Source organism: Andrographis paniculata, unplaced genomic scaffold (assembly GCF_009805555.1).
Source record: "Andrographis paniculata isolate CXL003 unplaced genomic scaffold, ASM980555v1 Contig58END, whole genome shotgun sequence".
In the NCBI taxonomy this organism is placed as follows: Eukaryota; Viridiplantae; Streptophyta; class Magnoliopsida; order Lamiales; family Acanthaceae; genus Andrographis; species Andrographis paniculata.
In genome coordinates, this window is record NW_026137593.1 from 2357705 (window position 1) to 2378629 (window position 20925).

General features: G+C 40.4%; 2 protein-coding genes across 2 annotated transcripts; one reads left to right on the plus strand and one right to left on the minus strand.

Moving 5' to 3' along the window:
* Window positions 1–1104: 1104 nt before the first annotated feature.
* LOC127257716 (anthocyanidin 3-O-glucosyltransferase 2-like) lies at window positions 1105–2608 on the minus strand (the record flags this gene model as incomplete). Its single annotated transcript, XM_051284182.1, has 1 exon — window positions 1105–2608. A coding segment is annotated over one exon (1455 nt), but the record flags the coding sequence as incomplete, so codon positions are not given.
* Window positions 2609–9081: 6473 nt separating this feature from the next.
* LOC127257718 (uncharacterized) lies at window positions 9082–11175 on the plus strand. The gene has a single exon (XM_051284183.1). It carries the CDS (start codon window positions 9082–9084, stop codon window positions 11173–11175), a length of 2094 nt encoding a protein of 697 aa, XP_051140140.1.
* The last annotated feature ends 9750 nt before the right edge of the window (window positions 11176–20925 follow it).

Genomic DNA, 20925 nt, shown 5'->3' on the forward strand with positions numbered 1-20925 from the left:
ACCTTCCGAAAGCGCGTGAGGGCTCAGACCTTTCAGGAAGGTGACATAGTCTGAAAGGTCGTCCTTTCAGAAGGCCCAAACGATGCGAAGCTCGGGAAGTGGTCCACAACATGGGAAGTGCCGTTTATCATATCGGCCAAGTTATCTAACGGCGCATATAGATTGATGGAGCCCGAAGGGGAGGAGCTGAAGATGTTCATTAATAGAGGATATCTTAAAAGGTTCTATCATTCTCTTTGGGAGTTGGAAAGAAGACACGATCAAACTATAGTTAACGATGACCTTTCAAAAGCAGAAAAAATGGTTGGACAGGTGAAAATACTCAAGTATTCGACAAAATCATCAGGACCACGAGTTGATTCTTATCCAAATGATTTTGTGGGGGGCATTTGTACACACCCAAAATTATTTGGCCGGCCTAGTGCAAGTGCAGCCCAAGTCCAAAGACATTCACGGCCCAACATACGGTCCAAAATAGCAGACAGACCTTCTGACCCATCTAGCCCATCGTTCAAGGAGGTCCAACTTGACTTGGAAGCAGTCCAACGGAGGCAAGAAGGTCAAATAAGTGGTTAGAAAGTTGTTGAAGTTGTTGGAGAAAAAAGTGGAATAAGATCTTATTCAAATAAATTAAAAAAAATTAACTATTTAAAGAAGATCCAAGAGAGCAGGACGGCCATTCATCATGAATCTTCTTCTTTTTGCATAATTTTCTCTGCATTATTCTCTTGTAATTTTTCCAAATTCTTACAGTTTTCTTCGATTAATTCCAATTTAATTTTAAGTTTCGTTCTTGTTTATTTTACCTTTTTTTTTCATCAATTTTTCGGTTATCGCGAGATAGCCCGGATCTTTTTTGAGGAGGCCGAAAAACCCTAAAATTAAATCAATTCCGACAGACGTTTTCAATTAAGCCGTTGGTGACGATTTTTTTACGACAACAGTTTTATTTTTACTGCATCATAGCATTATGTACAAAATATGTACGTGTATAACAACCGAGTCTTTATTTTTATATGTGAATAATCTATTTAATTAAGCATAATTTATAAATGATAATATAGAGAATATAATCTTACTAAATTTATTTAATCAAAACATGGGCAAAATAAATTCAAATAAAATTTGAAAACAATACTCATCAATTGTTAATCTAATTTGATAGGCTATTCTTCACGACATCGTCGATGAATTGCCTCAAATACTCGAATGCCGATCCCCTCTCTCGGCCTGACGCTCCGCCCTTTGCTTTGAGGGCTTCCACGTTGGCCCTAATCTCACTTCCGCTCTCCATCAATCGTCTAATCCCATTCTCAATCTCGTCGGCACCCACAATCACATTGTTACCCTGCTTATAGTCCATTCTAATTTCGACGGCCACCCGCAATTTTTTCACGAGCAAAAACGCGTTCAATTGTTGCTCCGCGTATAACGGCCACGTTGCCAGTGGCACGCCACACGACAAGCTCTCCAAGGTCGAATTCCATCCACAGTGGGACACGAAACCTCCAACAGCACAGTGTGACAACACGGCCACTTGTGGGGCCCACCCGATGACTTTCCCGACGAATTTGGTTCGCTCGAGAAAGCCTTGGGGCAAAACTTCCTCGGGATTCTTGTACTCACCTGGTGTCAGGTACATTTGCTGATTTTGGAGGGGTTTCCGGAGGGACCATAAGAATCTGTGCCCGCTTCTTTCTAAGGCAATCGCGATCAACCTTAATTGATCTTCTTTGAATGTACCCTTGCTCCCGAAACATAAGTACACCACCGACTTGTCCGGTTGGGTGTCGAGCCATCTCATTGTGTCGTTACGATTCTTATCCTCACCCGGAGAAAGAACCGGGCCGACCGGGTAAACCGGGGGAATCTTTTCGCCTGCCAAAAGGGAATCGATGGCATAAGATTCCAATTCATAGAAAGTATTGATCAAGATTCCTTTGGTTCCTCTAAACCTCTTCGCTAGATCTATTAACCTTGCACCGCCACCGTCAATATCGAGCATTCCCGTCGGCATCAATTTCCCGGCGACGGGAAATCTAAACGACGGCACTGACACCATCTGGTCGGCATACTTGGTGATGTCCCGGTGCTCGGAATCCCTCAATTTTTGGAAATGGAATATGACCCCAAGGGTCGACGCCGCGCACGTGAAGAAAACGTAGCTCGGGACGCCGAACTCGCCGGCGACGTCGATCATCGGCGTGCAAAACATGTCGACTACGAATCCGGCGAGACGGCGATCGGAATCCTTGAAGTCCTGGATTCTTCTGGAAACTTCTTCCCGGACGCGATCCTTGTGATTAGCGATGTAGTGGACATGGAGATGGAACGGGGAGGTTGAGCCTTCCGAGTCGGATAGGGCGAGAGCGGTCGGGTCGGATATGTCGACGAATCGGATCCTGGAGTCGGAGCCGTCACAGGCGAGAGCGGCGTAGGAGTGGGCGGCGCTGGCGGGGTCGTAGAAGGGGCGGATGACGAGAACGGTGGCGGAGAGGCGGCGATCTCTGGAGACGAGGAGCTTCGCCATTTCGAGATTGGCGAGTAAGTGACCTCTTCCAGGAGAAGGAATGAAGATTAGCTCGGCCATGGATTCTGTGAAGAGGAAAGGGGCAGGGGTGGGTGATTATATAGGTATTAAAGGGTTGGTTTTCCGAGGTCCCAGGAGCTGGGGATCTGGAGTGGTGGGTTATGATGTGGGGATTTGAAGGCCATGGAGCTTCTAGAAATTAGAAAGTGAGTGAGTCATGGATTTGCTGGAAAGTCTGACATAGTGTGCTTGTTGCCAAGAGTAAAAAGAAGTTTCTAGAAGTCGACAATTACAATGGATCGCCGGCCGGGCTTACCATGTCCGGATTTTTTAACTTTTCTTCTTTATTTTTTTTTTTTCTTTTTTATTTTAATCGGCAAAAGTAACTTTGACTAGGCTCTTGTCGTGGGCTAACTTAGGGTGTGAAAGAATTAATATAGCATTATATATATATATATATTTTTATATATTATTTATATAATTTTTTATAATCTTTATTAAAAATTATTTATTTCTATTAGAATCTTACGAATCGTGAAAGAGTGATTTAAATTTAAAATACAAAATTAAAAAAATAACAATCGAGATACTTTCTTATTTATATCCAAATAATTATTAGGTAGCTGTCAACTTTTCTTCTTTAGATACTTTTATTACTAATTTGACCTAACACTGTCTTCTTTCACTTTGCTTCTTTGCCTTCAATAAATATTTAATTTTTTGTCTTTCCTTATATACAAATAATATTGGAGGGCCGTGCTATGTATTTTACATGATTATAAATTTTATATTTTCATCTAATCGGAGCCGTGCTATGTATTAATATGATTATAAATTCTACTCTATTCTTCATATAAATATATTTTCATTTAATCAAATACGTATTTTAATAAAAATGAATAATAATGATTATTTTTTTTATAGTAAAAATTATAGAAGTGTAATAATTTTTTATTTAAAAAAAATAAAAATATTTTTTGATGATAACTCAAAAGAGAAAGTGAACATAGATTTAAACGAACGAGGAAGTATTAAATTATTACAATAATAATTATTATTAAATATATAATTTTTTTAATTTAAATTTAAATTTTTATATAATATTTTATAAAAATATAATATTCTCCCTATTTCAATACAATAGTCTTGTTTATTATTTTTTGTCTATCCCAAACAATAGTCTCATTTCTATAAATACTCATATCACCATAAAATTATCTTTATTTTTTTATTATTATTACACTAATGTCACTACTTTTTACGTTAATATACTCACAAGGGCGAAAAGTCTTTTATTCGTACTTTTTATCAACTATCAATATAATATAAATATTTTTAAAATTTCGTACCCAACCTAAAACCATAATTTTAGAACAAAGGGAGTATGATTTATTAAATACTGAAAATGAAAATGGACTGAATAATATTAATTTCAATCTAAAATTCAAACCAACAAATTTTTAAAATAGTAATAAGAGATTGAAGAATTCTATTTAAGTCTTATATATATATATTTATATATATATACATATGCATATGTTGCTATAAGAATTATTCATATGGTAATAATGTGGAAATACAGTCATATATATATCACTGAAAATATGTAGGCAACAGTTTAGAGTTTTCCGAATTTAAAAATTTAAAAAACATTTATACAGTTATTAAATGTTATTATTGCTACTAAAATTAATAAATAGTTTATACATTCACTAAAAAAAAATAGTATATTTGTAACGGAATTATGTCCCTAAAGTTCACGTAATTAACATAATTTAATTTCTAATTTTGTCTCTAACATCATTAGTAACGGAAAAAGTGAATTTAGGGACGAAAAAAATCTCATTATAAAATTGATATTTTCTTGTAGTGATTTATTATAATTGGTATTTTACATTAGATACGTTATCATATTGTTGAGCACTAAAAATGATGGATAGGTTTTTAGGGAATGGGCCTGCCAAGATTAGGTTGTTCGAAACGTCTAATGGGCTTTTGAAAGTCCAGGTAGGATTGCAGTAACCGCGTCGGATGAGCTTAGAGTCAGATGTTAAGATCAAACCTGGTCGGGTAAATCTCCAAGGTCGGATGGATGATAAGATCGGACCTGGTCGGGACCAAATAGTTCGGATGTTAAAGTCGGACCTAGTCAGGACAAAGTCCAAGGGTCGGATGTAAGAAAGTCGGACGGATGATGAGATTGGACCTGGTCGGGACTAAATAGTTCGGATAGTGAAGTCGGACCTAGTCGGGACAAATTCCAATAGTTGGGCGTAAGAAGGTCGGAACATTGAAGTCGGACCAAGTTCAAAGGTCAGGTAGTAAAAGTAGTTATCCTGCAGGTCGGGTAAAAAGCAGTTTCTGATAGTGGAGGGTAGTTTCAACTGGCGAGCGGTTTTCAAAGGTCGGACGTGATAGGACGGTTCTCATACGTGTCGATAGAAGAGAACTTTTTGGGGAGTTAACAACGGTTATGGTAACCGACCGGATAGCGGTTCGAACCGTATCTTCAAGGGGTTATTTAAAGATTCCGTACTGTATAGAGGGGGCATCTTCAATCGACATCAAATTAAAGAAAATTGTTTTTGGGGATCACCACTTTATTTTCCAGTCTTTATTTTTATCTTATTTTATTTTATGTATTCTACAGTGTTTAGAGGTTTCTAATTTCAGTTACTCATCTATCAAATTCGGGGATATTTCTCTATTTTCGAATTTTACTTTTTATTGTTGAAAAACGCATCAACAATTTGGCGACCACAGTGGGAGTCGAGGCAAGATTGCTGATCCTACGTCAACGGAGAGTTTCATACGATTGAGATCCGGCCGAATCGTCGGAAAGATCCACATGGCAGGCTCACAGCCTCAATCATCTTCGGCACTGGTGGGAGAAACGGTTTCACCACCTGTTATGCCAAATACAGGAGAAATGCCACAAACACCCGCTGACTGGGTTTTTTATGTTCAACAATTGAACAACCAGCATAATTTGGCCATGCAGAATATGTTGCGCGAGCAACAAATGTTGCGGGAGCAAAAAAATCTTATGCAAAATACGTTAAATCAGGCGTTATCAAGGGTTACTTTGCAACCCATCCAGACGCCACCAGAACTATCACCATCCAGGTTACAGACAAATTTTCGGGGCCTTCATATGTGGACAACACTTTTCCAAGTGTTACTGCCCCAAGGGTTGACAGAGGGAAGACTCCTCTTACATACCCGAATAACATTCCGTTGGGTGTTAGGACCGAGCCTACCGACCTCAGAGGGGAAAGATTGGGAGGCCAGGCTCACAATCCTATTCAGGCATTGGATCTTGTCCCACCCAGAGTAGACCCAGAGGACATTGCTCAGGTCTTGAGGGTACATTTTGGAATAAACCCCCAGACGGTCAACATACCTGCGTATCAGAGACCATTTCCAGAAAGAATCATCAACGAACATCCGCTTCCAAGGAATTACAGACCACCCGATTTTCATTCATTTTCTGGAGAAGACGGGGCATCGACTATAGAGCATGTGGGACGTTTCACGGCCCAATTAGGGGAAGTGGGCAATAATTCTTTCTATAAATTACAATTGTTCGGGTTATCACTTACAAGGACCATTTTTTCATGGTTTGCAAATTTGCCACCCGGGCAGTTGCAAACCTGGGAAAGTCTGGAGGCAGCATTCCATGCAAGATTTTTAAATCCTCTTCCGACAGTCTCACTCACAAATCTTTTAGAGATCCGACAGATGCCAGAAGAGACCGCATATCAGTTTATTGAACGGATACGACTCATGAAAGGCAGATGCCCGACAATCATCGAGGAAAGTGAAATGACCAATTTGGTGGTCAGAAACATGCATTCGAGACTTCGGGAGGCATTGACAGCCCATGATGTTCAGGACTTGGCTAGTTTGGCCTCCAAAGCAGGAAGATTAGAATCTTTGTTTAGAGAAAAAGATCACAACTTTCGTCGGAACAGGGTACAGCAAATGGCTAGTGTTGATACAGAGATTTATTCGCCAGAAGAAGGAAATATTCTTGAAGAGATGGCAGCCGAAATTGTGAATGGCAAACCGTACGTATGTTCGAAACTAAAGCCATTGCCAGGAACAGGGGAGAGGGAGCAGCCGACTTTCGATGTATCCAAGGCCGACGAGATCTTCGATATTCTATTGGCGGATGGGCAGATTCGCATTCCTAAAGGGCAAAGTTTGGCAACGAATGAGGAAATAAAGGGAAGGCCATACTATAAGTGGCATAATTCCTTTACTCATTACACTAATCAATGCACACATTTCCGAAAGGAAATACAGAAGGCCATCAAAGCAGGGAGATTCAAATATGTAACAATAGGAGTAGAGCATCAACCCTTCCCAAAAGTAACTACTGCAATGATCTCTTTGCGGTCTTCACAAGTTGTGCAAAGTGATGATGAAGAAGACACCAGACGAAAAGAACGCAAGCCTAAAGAACGGGAAGCCAATCAGGAAGTGAAGTTCAAAGTTTGCGAAACTAGAGTAGCAGAGAAATGGAAGAGAGAAGATGGGTCGTTCAAAGTAGAATTGAAAGATAAAGTCATGGTACGGGACCGGCCAACACGCAAACCACATCCAGTCCTAGAGAAATGGAGCCGAAACAGAAAGCCTCTGCCAATAGACATAGACCCTCGATTTCCAGGTATGAATCGCACACAAATCCGTAATGCTAAACGCAGGTATGCAGCGCGGCATGGAAAGCGAACAGATAAAGGTAAGGAGAAGAAAGAATCATCACCTAAAAGGAAGGACTTGAATCACGAAACAGAGGAGCAGGGGGAGAGCAACAAACCTATCAAGAAGGCTAGATGTTTTCGATGTCAATTCTGCAAACGGATCAATATTGATCCTGAAATAGAAAGTGCAGAGGAAGAGACCCCCGAGATTATTTTCGGATCATTTGCCCCAGAAGAAATGAAAGTTTTGCGCAGCAAGATAGTAAAACTTGATAAAGCAGGATTCAAAGTCAGGATGACGGATATGCGATGGTTCGTCGAAGAAGAACCCATTTGGGCAAAGTTTGAGGAGGAGGAAGAACTAGAATGGGCAGCAATGGTTGGCAGACCCCCACCTATGGTCTTTCCCCCTCTACCAGAAGGAGCAATCCCGTATTTAAAACCACTCTATGTTAACGCTCACATATGTGGTAAGCCAGTTAACAAGGTTTTTATCGATAATGGGGCTGTTTTTAATGTCATGCCCCTCAAAACTTTAAGAAAATTGGGCAAAGAGATTGGCGATTTGTCTTCGGTAGACATCGAGATGACAAGCTTCACAGGACAACCGACCAAGCCAAAAGGGATGATGGTGGCGCCCATTGAGGTTGGACCGGAGGTGATTTCGACTGTTTTTCTTGTTGTGGATGCCAATACTACCTACTCAGTTTTGTTGGGGCGAGATTGGATTCACGCTTCCAAATGTGTGCCTTCTTCTCTCCATCAATAAATTATGTTTTAGGAAGGAGATCAGGTTTTCACCATGGAAGCCAGTACGAATCCGTTCGGCTCTACAGAAGGAGTGGAAGAATCGGTTCTTTATACGGAATACGTACCACCGATTTCACGGACAACCTTGATAAATGAGTATTCCTGGAAGGGCTGTAAGCTCACTACGCAGGGTTGTATGTTTCATTAGAAACAATTTCCTGTTTTATGGCTCTGTTGTTAGCCAAAATAAACTATTACTTGAAGTTAATTTATGGAAGAAATAAATAAATATGATAAACTGATTAGACAGTTCTATTTAAACCAATTAATGGTTAGATTACATAATAATAAAATTTCCAACAATAATGTTGGCGAGGAAGAAGGTTTTTGCTGGCCTGATCTCCTAGAAAAGATAGAAACTTCTCTGTCAAGTCAGGACCCTCTCATTGAATATAATGCGGGAACCAAACAGATACCCAAGATGGTCAGGGTAAGTGGTTTACTGACAGAAAGTCAACAGGAGCGAATGGTAGCATTAATTCGAGATCACAAGGAATGTCTGGCATGGGATTATTCCAAAATGCCCGGATTGGCGCGCAGTTTAATAGAACATAGGTTGCCTATTAAAAAGGGGTTTAAGCCTTACAAGCAACCACCAAGGAGAGTGAGTCAAGAATTGATGCCCCAGATCAAAGAAGAAATTGAGAAGCTACTAAAGGTTGGTTTCATTCGTCCATGTCGATATGCGGAATGGTTAGCCAATATCGTTCCGGTAACCAAAAAAATGGAAAGATCCGAATTTGCATCGACTTCATAGATCTCAATCTCGCCACTCCAAAAGATGAATATGTCATGCCTATAGCAGACATGTTGATTGATTCTGCGGCGGGACACCATATTTTGAGTTTAATGGATGGATACGCAGGGTATAATCAAATTTCATTAGTAAAAGAAGATATACCCAAAACTGCATTTAGGTGCCCAGGAGCGTTGGGAATTTATGAATGGACAGTTATGCCATTCGGTTTAAAGAATGCTGGGGCAACTTACCAACGGGCTATGAACACTATCTTTCATGATCTTATTGGGCGGTCAATGGAGGTATATATTGATGATGTGATCATTAAGTCCACCGACTTCGATTCATATTTGGTTGATTTAAAAAATCCTTTTATTCGGATGAAGCAGTACAACCTGAAAATGAACCCAACGAAATGTGCCTTTGGAGTTTCGGCGGGGAATTTCTTGAGGTTTTTAGTACATGAAAAAGGAATAGAGATTGACGCGAACAAAGCCAAAACGGTTCTAACAATGCGGTCGCCTCAGTCAGTCAAAGAAGTACAAAGTTTTTTGGGAAATGTGAATTACCTAAGGCGTTTTATATCAAACGCCGCAGGGAAATTAAAACCTATCACGAAATTATTACGGAATAAGGCCACCGATTTTTCTTGGGGTCGGGACCAACAGAAGGCATTGGAGGAAATCAAGAAGGCATTGGTTAACCCGCCTGTGTTGGTTCCTCCTAGAGGCGACCGACCTCTTCGGTTATATTTGGCGAACAGCTTTGATGTGGTAAGCAGTCTCTTGGTACAAGAATGGGAAGATGGTAAGGAAAGAGCCATTTATTATTTAAGCAAAACTTTAGCAGGACCGGAGTTGAATTACAGTATGCCCGAAAAAATGTGTTATTCTTTAGTCTTCGCCAGCACTCGGTTGGAACATTATATTCTGCCAAGAGAAACCGAAGTGGTTTCTCAAATGGATTTGGTCAGACTAATGTTGCACAGACCGACCATGCAAGGTAGATTAATGAAATGGGCTATTAAGCTGGCTCCTTTTGCACTACGCCACCGACCTCTCAAGGCTGTAAAAGGGCAAGTTGTGGCTGATTTGTTGGCTGAGTTTACAAGCGTTGGATCATCAGAGAACAAAATAATGCCATATATTGGCACCAGTCCTTGGAAAATGTTTTTTGATGGTTCCCGTTCGAAAGGAAAGTCGGGAGCGGGAGTGATACTAGAAGGACCAAGAGGCAGAAAAATTAATTTGCAGCTTCAAATGGAAGATATGACACATAATTCTACAGAATATGAAGCACTGATTTTGGGTCTGGAAGCACTTATCGCTAAGGGAGTGCAGTCTGTTCTAATCTATGGGGATTCTCAACTTGTTATCAACCAAGTGTTGAAACGGTACGCGTGTAATTTTCCCCATTTGCGTAGATACCGAGATGTAGTGCTACACTTGTTATATAGAACCGGGGAAGTAGTTTTTGAGCATGTACCAAGAACGGAGAATCAGTTGGCTGATAATCTGGCTCAGAGTGCTTGTCAGCAGTTGATTGGCAGTCTCGATTCTGGGACTGATTGGAGAACAGAGATTATGGTATATCTGGAATCTCCAAATTCTACTGCTCCTGTTCGTGTTCGCTTAAAGGCTTTGCGTTTTCAGCTTATTGATTGGATTTTATATAAAAGAACCTTTGAAGGGGTTTTGTTGAGGTGTTTGGGACCTGAGGAATTTAGTAAAATAATGGAGGAGGTCAATGAAGGAATATGTTGTGCACATCGGGCAGGTTTAAATATGCGATGGGCCATTCATCGTATGGGATTCTATTGGCCGAAGATTTTTGATGATTGTATCAGATTTGCCAAGGGATTTCAAGAGTGCCAGAAGCATGGTCCTTTACATCATCTGCCAAGAGTGGATTTGCAGACAATGGTTAAACCTTGGCCATTCAAAGCTTGGGCGTTGGATGTAATTGGAAAAATTCATCCGGCCTCGTCGAAACAACATTCTTTTATTTTGGTGGCGACTGATTATTTTACCAAATGGGTAGAAGCAGTTCATTTGAAGAATGCGACACAGAAAGAAGTGATCGAATTTGTACTCAATCATATCATCTATCGATTTGGAATTCCTCACACTCTCACAACCGATCAAGGGTTGATGTTTACTGGGGAAATGTTTATGAGTTTTTGGCCGAATACAATGTCAAATTACACCATTCTTCACCGTATTATCCCCAGGCAAATGGATTGGCCGAAGCAGCAAATAAAATCATTATTGGCATTATCCGAAAGTTGGTGGAGGAGAATCCAAGGAAATGGCATACTCTGCTATCTCAGGCATTGTGGGCTTATCAAAATAGTAGAAGTACTTCTACTGGATTCTCCCCATACCAATTAACATTCGGGCAAGATGCAGTATTACCCGCAGAATTTGTCGTGCCTTCACCCAGGGTGACCAGTACAACAGCCTATATTGATGAGGTGTATTTACAAATGATGTGGTGACAATTGGAAGAGTTAGATACAGACCAATTGAACGCTTTGGACCAAGTAATTAGGCAGAGTAAGATTAGGGCAAAATATTACGGAAAAAGGGTGGTCCCTAAGTTCTTTGCAGAAGGCGATCTGGTCTGGAAGACAATTTTTCCGACCTATAAGAAGGTAGATCAATTGGGAAAGTGGTCTCCCAACTAGGAAGGTCCTTTCATCATTCATAAGGTAATTGGAAATGGAGCCTTTATTATCATAAATCAAGAGGGAAAAACAGTACATGAGAATATTAATGCTAAGTATCTGAAAAGGTATTACCCTGCCTTTTCGGAACTTTGTCATTGATTATTTAAAAAGGAAAATATCATAGGACCCTCTAAAGGGTTCGAACCCATTGATAAAAGGGTTCTTTAGTCATCAGAATGATTAATGGTGTCATCCCAGACTGCCGAGGCCGAGACCATTTCAGGTTCTTCATCCAGAAGATCATCCAAATCCAAGCGGTAGCGATCCCATTTGTCTTGCATGTCTTGAAGATTTTGTTCAGTTCGGGACTTCATGTCCTGCAAAGACTGAATCTCTCGTTCAGCAAGGACACTTAGTCTGGAGAGTGTTGATCTTTGTGGTTGGAAATCGTTGTTCCAACTAAGGTCTGGGAGAATGGCGGTCACATGATGGTTTATCATGTTTAGATGATGGTCGAGATCCGATATACGTGTGAGTATGTCGATATAAGGTTCGTAGCTGGTGGATATATGCTCCATCAGTCGGATGGTACGATGAATGGTTCTCCTACCTCTGCCGGAGAATCTGAATTTAAAATCCAGTTGTTTCAGAACCTGTATCATATCTTCAGCATGATGGCCTATGGGGTGCTTTCCCACTATGAATGGTTGGAGAGCACCTTCCTAGTTCGAAAGAGGAACACGGAGGCGAGGAGAAACCATATTGCATGAAAAGTAATGGTGATGATATTTTGGAGTTAGAGGTACGGAGTTTATATAGATATTCTGGTTTCTAAGTTAGGTAATTTAGTAATAGGCAATAAACACGGATCTGTGTTTGCTTGTTAGACTTAGTAAAAACGCAGGAGAGAAAGGATCTAGTTTCTAAAAATAGGAATTAATATATTTAAGGCCGAAGCAATGTACATGATATTTGAATTACATGGAGAGAAGAGCCCGTAAAGCAGTTTTAAGATCGGTCCATTTGAGTTCTGACTTGATGGCCCGACGACGTTGGTATGCTTCTTGATGTCTTTGGACGAGTCTCATTTGTATAGCTATCTGAAGTTGTTCGCAAAGACTGGTTTGGTTAAGGTAATGTGTTTCAACCTGACGACTTCCTTCCTGTATGCTATCATCTAGAGCTTCCAATCGTTCTTGAAGTCGTCGTAGTTCTTCAGTCTTTTGGGAGATTTCAGTAGCTAATGTATGTCTTTCTTGCCGGAGCTCGTCCAGTCGGGCCCTAGCCATACTGAGATCCTGGTCGGCCTTCTTCAAATCTGCTTCAATGTTGTTAGGATCTGCGGCCGGACGAGATGAGGTCGCTTCGGATGATGGGGGTCGGAACAGAGGAAGTTCAGCTTGAAGTTCGGTGATCCTGGCCATCATCCGATCGAGAACAGGTGAAGCTCCCGTGTAACACCCCCAGTTGGCTCATACTGGAAATGCTACCGCCACACTGCATCATGAGGTCGTCACCTCCTACTTCGGGCCCCACAACACAGTGTTAAGGCTAAAATTAATTATATAAGCATTTTATTATTCCCAAAAAAACAAGTTTATAAATATTTACAAAAACATACTCCCAAAACGGGAGGTTTTTCTAGTTAGAATTTACATATAATACATCAGATGCAGTTCACTCATTCAGCCCGTCTTTCTATCTCCCGAGACGTCCCCTGTCCCGGAGGTGCCATGCGTACCTGAATCAAATATTTTTCTTAAAAGCAGTCTAGAATTAAATCCATTTTAAGAACTAACATAAAATATGCCATGTCATGCTCGAAAATAGAGTTTAATTTCCGTCATTTGCAAAATAAATGCCATGCCATGCCCATACTGAAATAATGTAACAATAATGTCAAAATCGACAACTCATGCACATATACCCATATACATATGTCAAAGTGAGCAGCCGGAATAACCTCGGCTCCATAATAACAGCTCACTAGACTATCATCAATAAATAGCCGGAAAATCCTCGGCTCAAGGAAGGACCTGGTAAACCCATAATAATATAACGGTCACCCGGTCACTTCCATATACCCACCATACGACTCCCGCAATCAATACATGGATAGTCGAACGTTGTCGCCATTAACCACAAGACACCCCATAGTCTGTGATAGCGAAGATAGGACCCTCCTGTCTAGCCCTACCCCGTGTAACGTAGTAGAATCCGTGCAACCTGGAATCACCCGAAGGAAACCCGGAAACTCTACTCCTCCTCGCACGCCCTAACGGGATCGCGTTTGGAGTTTGGCATATGATCCTAAACTACCGGTAGACCTCACTAGTAGCTACTCCAATGAGTGGAACAACACCGAACCCGAATGATTAGACCAAATACGTCTCAACTGCAATGGGTCTAATCCCTGAATGACCGTGCGACTAAGTCACCCAGTTGTCCGACTACTATCGTCCACTATCGCCAAAGTGTTACGGTACATCGGGGTCGAATATCCTAACCCCAGATGATGCCCTCGCCTAGCACTACCGCACACGGCGACTAAACGATAGATCCATAAAACATACCCGATAAATCGTGCAATGTGTGCAGCATGTCAATAAGTGAATTTAATGAAAAGGGCTGGTGAGACGGCCCACCTATCCTCCTTTTTATAAATTCACCAACACGATCAAATACGTATATCAAATATCGTAAAACGAAGTTTCACACATGCATATACACACACATATATACATATATAGATGCACTGACCAAATGATTCCACATAATATCATATCAATATCAGAATCAGAATCACATGCAACATAAATACCTAATTTCTTAAAATTAGATTTAATTCCCTACTGCTTACCTCCTACCGATACTTTCTGGATTTTATAACTTCACCCAAATCTCCTCCAACGTACACCTGTCCCATTATTTACTCAAATCAGATGAGCTTTATGCTTATTCTCAGGAGCTACCTGCTTATTCAAAAGCTAATTTCTATAATTAACTCGTCGGGCTCCAAACTTTTATATTTAGTAGAATATGATATTCTAGCTATAAAATCCTTCTACCTCATAATATTTATATTGCCCGATTATTAAATAAAAATACGCAAAGGTATGAACAAGCAGGCAGGTGCAATATACTGCCGTTTTTTATTCGACTTGGATTGGTACGAAATTCTCAAAATATAACGTCGGCGCTACGAATAGGCTATTAGCTAAAGAAATTCATCGATTAAATAGCTAAATAGCCAATTTTGAATTTTTGAAGAATTTCTAATTTAATATTCCCAATATTGAAATTCATATTAAAATCCATAATTAAATTCTACGTATAACAAGGAATACAATACCGAAGTCGGAATCGAAATCGAATGGCTAAATCTTTTTCTTTCTTCTTTTCTTTTTCTCCTTTCTTCTCCTTCACGTTTCTTCCTCTGCCTTCCTTCGCTTCGCAGGTAAGTTTGCTTGTTTTATATATATAATTATATTATTATATATATATATTATATACATTATATTATATTATATTATATTATATTATTATTATTAGCGTTATTATTATTATTATTATTATAAATATTATCTTCATCATCATTACTTTTATTATTATATTATTATTATATATTTTATATTTATATTTATCGATATTTATCCATTTAACAGTCTATTTAATTATAATTAATATACAAAATTGGAATATAATTTATCCCAAAATATTAATTTCTTGATTCCATTACTATTGTCAAATATTTATTTGCTATAATAATATTATTTTATACATTCCGAAATCGGGGCATTACAATCCACTCCCCCTTAAAAAGATTTCGTCCCCGAAATCTAAACTCAAACACATAACAAGGCAACTTAATTAAACAATTGTGGGTATGCCTTGAACATTTCTTGTTCTACTTCCCACGTGGCCTCTTCCGCTCCATGTCTGGACCACATTACTTTCACCATACGAATATCTCGATTCCTCATGGTTCGGACCTTTGTGTCCATGATCCACAGAGGCTTTTCTTCATACGAAAGATCTTCATTCAGCTCTATCTCATCTGGAGATAAAATATGAGAAGGATCTGCAACATACCTACGAAGCTGAGATATATGAAACACATTATGGATACGCTCCATAGAATTTGGAAGTGCCAACCGATAGGCCCAATCACCAACTCGATCGACAATTTCATAAGGTCCAACATAACGCGGACTCAATTTTCCTTTAATCCCAAACCTTCTAATACCTTTCATTGGGGATACTTTCAATAAGACAAAATCTCCACTTTGAAATTGACCCTCACGTCGGGCTCTATCGGCATAACTCTTTTGACGATCTTGAGCTGCCTTCATCTTTTCTCTGATAATTCGAATCTTATTTTTCGATTCCTCAATCATTTCCGGACCCAGTATCAGTCGATCACTCATATCGTCCCAACTCAAAGGAGTTCTGCATTTTCGACCATAAAGAGCTTCAAAAGGAGCCATTCCGATACTTGCTTGATGGCTATTATTATATGAAAATTCCACTAAATCCAAGTGGTCTTCCCAACTCCCTTGAAATTCCATAGCACAAGCTCTTAGCATATCTTCCAGAATACGGATAGTTCTTTCTGACTGACCATCAGTCATAGGATGGAATGCAGTACTCATATGCAACTGAGTACCAAAGGCTTCCTGCAATTTTTGCCAAAATCGAGATTGAAAACGTGGATCACGATCTGATATGATCACCTCAGGAATACCGTGTCGTTTAACCACATAATGAACATATAATTTGGCTAATTTCTGCATACTCCAAGTCATACGTACTGGAATGAACACTGCTGACTTGGTCAATCTGTCTATAATCACCCAAATTGCATCTGTTCCCGACTTTGACCTTGGAAGTCCTGTTACAAAATCCATTGCGATAGAATCCCATTTCCAGAGTGGAACTTCTAAAGGTTGTAGCAACCCCATTGGTCTATGATGTTCTGCTTTTACCTTTTGACAATTTAAACATCGTGCAACAAATTTGGCTACATCCTCCTTCATGCCCTTCCACCAAAAATGTTGACGTAGGTCATGATACATTTTATTTCCCCCCGGATGCACTGAGTATGGTGTATTATGAGTCTCACTCATAATCTGCTCTTTCAAATCATTTCGATCCTTTGGGATACACCACCTCCCGTGAAATCGAAGACTCCCATCTGGAGCAATATTAAAATTTTGAGTCTGACCGTACTGAACTTTTACTGCAAGCTCAACCATTTTATTATCTTCCATTTGAGCCGCTCTAATGCGATCATAAATTTCAGGCTCAACTTGTATCATTTGCAAATATCCCCGAGTCATACCCCGTCCAAGTACCTCAATTTCCATCTGCGCTAAATCTTGGCACAGTTCATCAGCAACCGACATAGAACCCCACTTATGCCTTGGTTTGCGACTCAAGGCATCAGCGACAACATTTGCTTTGCCTTCATGATATACAATTTCTAGATCATAATCCTTCATCAATTCTAACCATCTTCTTTGTCTTAAATTCAATTCTTTTTGGGTGAAGATATATTTCAAACTTTGATGGTCAGTAAATATTCTGCAATGGGCTCCATAAAGATAGTGTCTCCAAATCTTCAAAGCAAACACAACTGCTGCCATTTCCAAGTCGTGTGTCGGATAATTCTCTTCGTGAGGTTTTAGTTGTCGTGATGCATAAGCAATAACTCTTTGATTCTGCATTAAGACACATCCCAATCCCTGCTTCGAAGCATCACTATACACTTCAAACTCCTCACCTTCCACTGGTAAAGCCAAAATTGGCGCTGAAGTTAATCGATGTTTCAATTCTAAAAAGGATGACTCACACTCGTGATCCCAGTTAATCTTTGCATCCTTTTTCAGCAAATTAGTTAATGGTTTTGCAACCTTCGAAAAATCAAGAACGAATCGCCGATAATATCCTGCCAAACCCAAAAAGCTTCTTACTTCTGATTGATTGGTAGGTCTTGGCCAATCCATGATTGCCGCCACTTTAGAAGGATCTACTGAGATACCCTTTCCAGAAACAACATGCCCCAAGAAAGCAACCTCCTTCAACCAAAACTCGCATTTGGATAACTTGGCATATAACTTTCTTGCACGCAATATGTTTAATATTACATGCAAATGTTTTGCATGCGTCTTTTTATCTGGGGAATAGACCAAGATATCGTCAATAAATACCACCACAAACTGATCGAGGTATGGTTGAAAAATTCTATTCATCAACTCCATAAACGCAGCCGGGGCGTTAGTCAACCCAAAGGACATAACCGTGAATTCATAATGCCCGTATCTAGTCCGAAAAGCTGTCTTCGGAATGTCATGCTCTGCAATCCTTAGCTGATGATATCCAGATCTCAAGTCAATCTTTGAGAATATAGTTGCACCTCCCAGTTGATCAAATAGATCATCAATCCTCGGAAGAGGATATTTGTTCTTCACCGTGACTTTGTTCAGTCCACGGTAGTCAATACATAACCTCAAACTTCCATCCTTCTTTTTCACAAATAAAACTGGAGCTCCCCAAGGCGATGTACTAGGCCGAATGTAACCCTTATCTAGCAATTCCTGTAGTTGCAATTTAAGTTCAGCTAGTTCTAAAGGTGCCATCCGGTATGGAGCCCTTGATACTGGCTCAGCACCCGGCACAATATCAATAGTAAAATCCACCTCACGAGCTGGTGGCATACCCGGAATGTCATCAGGAAATACATCAGGAAAATTTCGGACCACAGGAATATCTTGCAATCGCTGCTCCCCTTGCGTCAAATCTTTTACCTCACACAGATATACTGGAAACCCCTTACGAATAAATGATTGAAATGATAGGGATGAAATTACCTTCATAAAAGGTTGTCTGGCAGATCCTGCATAATTCACCAGTTCGCCCATCGCTCCAACCAGCGAAATTGATCTTTTTCGACAATCAAATTGAGCTTGATATGCCACTAACCAATCCATCCCCAATATTACATCGAACTCGGATAGCTTGATGCCCAACAAGTTAGTAACAAAATCAACCCCTTCAATACTAACCGGAATCTGCATATAAAGCTCTCGGTATTCCAGCACTTCTCCTGATGGAAGTAAAACTTCCACTACCACTTCTACTGATGAATTCAGACCCAATCGTCTAACTAGACGCTTAGATATGAACGAGAACGTTGCACCCGAATCGAATAACACAAGAGCAGGAAAACCGCAAACCAGAAATCTACCCGTTAAAACCTCACCTGGATGATAATCAGCTTCTGCTTGGGTAAGAACATTTATTCGACCACGCTGGTCAGGTCCTCTGCCTGGCTGCCTAGATGACGAACGTGACTGACTTCGTCCCCCTCGCCAAGATGATCCTAATCCTCTCCCTTGTGACTGCGAAGACGGCGGCTGCCATGGCCTAAACCTTGGTTCTGGAAACTCCCTTGCAGTTACCACACTTGGACATAACCTGGCAATGTGACCACTACCACCACATTTAAAACATGTCAATGGAACTTTATCACAACGAGTACCTGGGTGGCTTGTTCCACAACGCCGACAAACAGCCCCCGATTGCTGAGACCTCTCCTGACTCGGTTCATTAATCGAAATCCCCTTATACGATGGCCCAGACCTGAACATTTGCCACCATTTCTTTTTACCCTTGGGTTCATCCTCCACTTTAGCTTTTCCCTTATCTCGAACCTGATGTTGATAACCTATTTCCTTCTCACTCTCCTTTTGTCTGACTTCCTGCTTCTGATAAAATCGGGCAGCACGCTCGTAAGCCTCATACAATGAACTGATATCCAACACCGCTAAAGCTTCTTGAATTCTGTGTTGCAACCCGTCTACAAAATGGTCAATTCTGTCTCGCTCACAGGAAAAGTAGTCAGGAACATACATCTCCAACTCATTAAACTTCACAAAATAATCCTCAACTGACATCGAGCCCTGCTTTAAGTCCAGCAATTCTTGCTTCTTCGCTTTTCGAATATGCGACGGTATAAACCTAGCCTTTAACTTTGCTTTAAATTCATCCCAAGTCATATCCACTTGGTCTACACCTGCAGCTTCTTCACCTAACCACCACCGATTTGCTCGGCCTTCCAAGAAATAGGCTCCAATATTAACTCGTTGATCTGGCGGAACCTGAACAACACGAAATATCTTTTCCATCTTTTCAACCCAAAACTCAAGGACTCCTGGCTCCACTGAACCAGAATATGTTGGTGGGTTATGCCGCATCACAGCATCAATGAAACTCCTCTGTTGAGGCATCATCGCGGCCATAAACTGCCAAAAGAAATCCTGACTAGGTGCCTCTGTTGGTACATGCGCTGGCACAGGATACTGTGACTCATCTGACGAAGGATCAAACTCTGGGCCTTGAATAGCCCTACGTACACCACCACCTCGAGAATTCGACATACTGCCCCCAATTTTTCCTGATTCAATATCAATTCAGCACACAGCTAAACCAAGCATAACAATAAAAGATAGATCACATTAACATGAATGCACCCGCAAAACCCAAACCTCACCAAACCAATTCAATATCATTATTATTTTCAAAACCTTTTTAATTCAAAGAGCCAAAATCTATCAAACCTAGGCTCTGATACCAACTTGTAACACCCCCAGTTGGCTCATACTGGAAATGCTACCGCCACACTGCATCATGAGGTCGTCACCTCCTACTTCGGGCCCCACAACACAGTGTTAAGGCTAAAATTAATTATATAAGCATTTTATTATTCCCAAAAAAACAAGTTTATAAATATTTACAAAAACATACTCCCAAAACGGGAGGTTTTTCTAGTTAGAATTTACATATAATACATCAGATGCAGTTCACTCATTCAGCCCGTCTTTCTATCTCCCGAGACGTCCCCTGTCCCGGAGGTGCCATGCGTACCTGAATCAAATATTTTTCTTAAAAGCAGTCTAGAATTAAATCCATTTTAAGAACTAACATAAAATATGCCATGTCATGCTCGAAAATAGAGTTTAATTTCCGTCATTTGCAAAATAAATGTCATGCCATGCCCATACTGAAATAATGTAACAATAATGTCAAAATCGACAACTCATGCACATATACCCATATACATATGTCAAAGTGAGCAGCCGGAATAACCTCGGCTCCATAATAACAGCTCACTAGACTATCATCAATAAATAGCCGGAAAATCCTCGGCTCAAGGAAGGACCTGGTAAACCCATAATAATATAACGGTCACCCGGTCACTTCCATATACCCACCATACGACTCCCGCAATCAATACATGGATAGTCGAACGTTGTCGCCATTAACCACAAGACACCCCATAGTCTGTGATAGCGAAGATAGGACCCTCCTGTCTAGCCCTACCCCGTGTAACGTAGTAGAATCCGTGCAACCTGGAATCACCCGAAGGAAACCCGGAAACTCTACTCCTCCTCGCACGCCCTAACGGGATCGC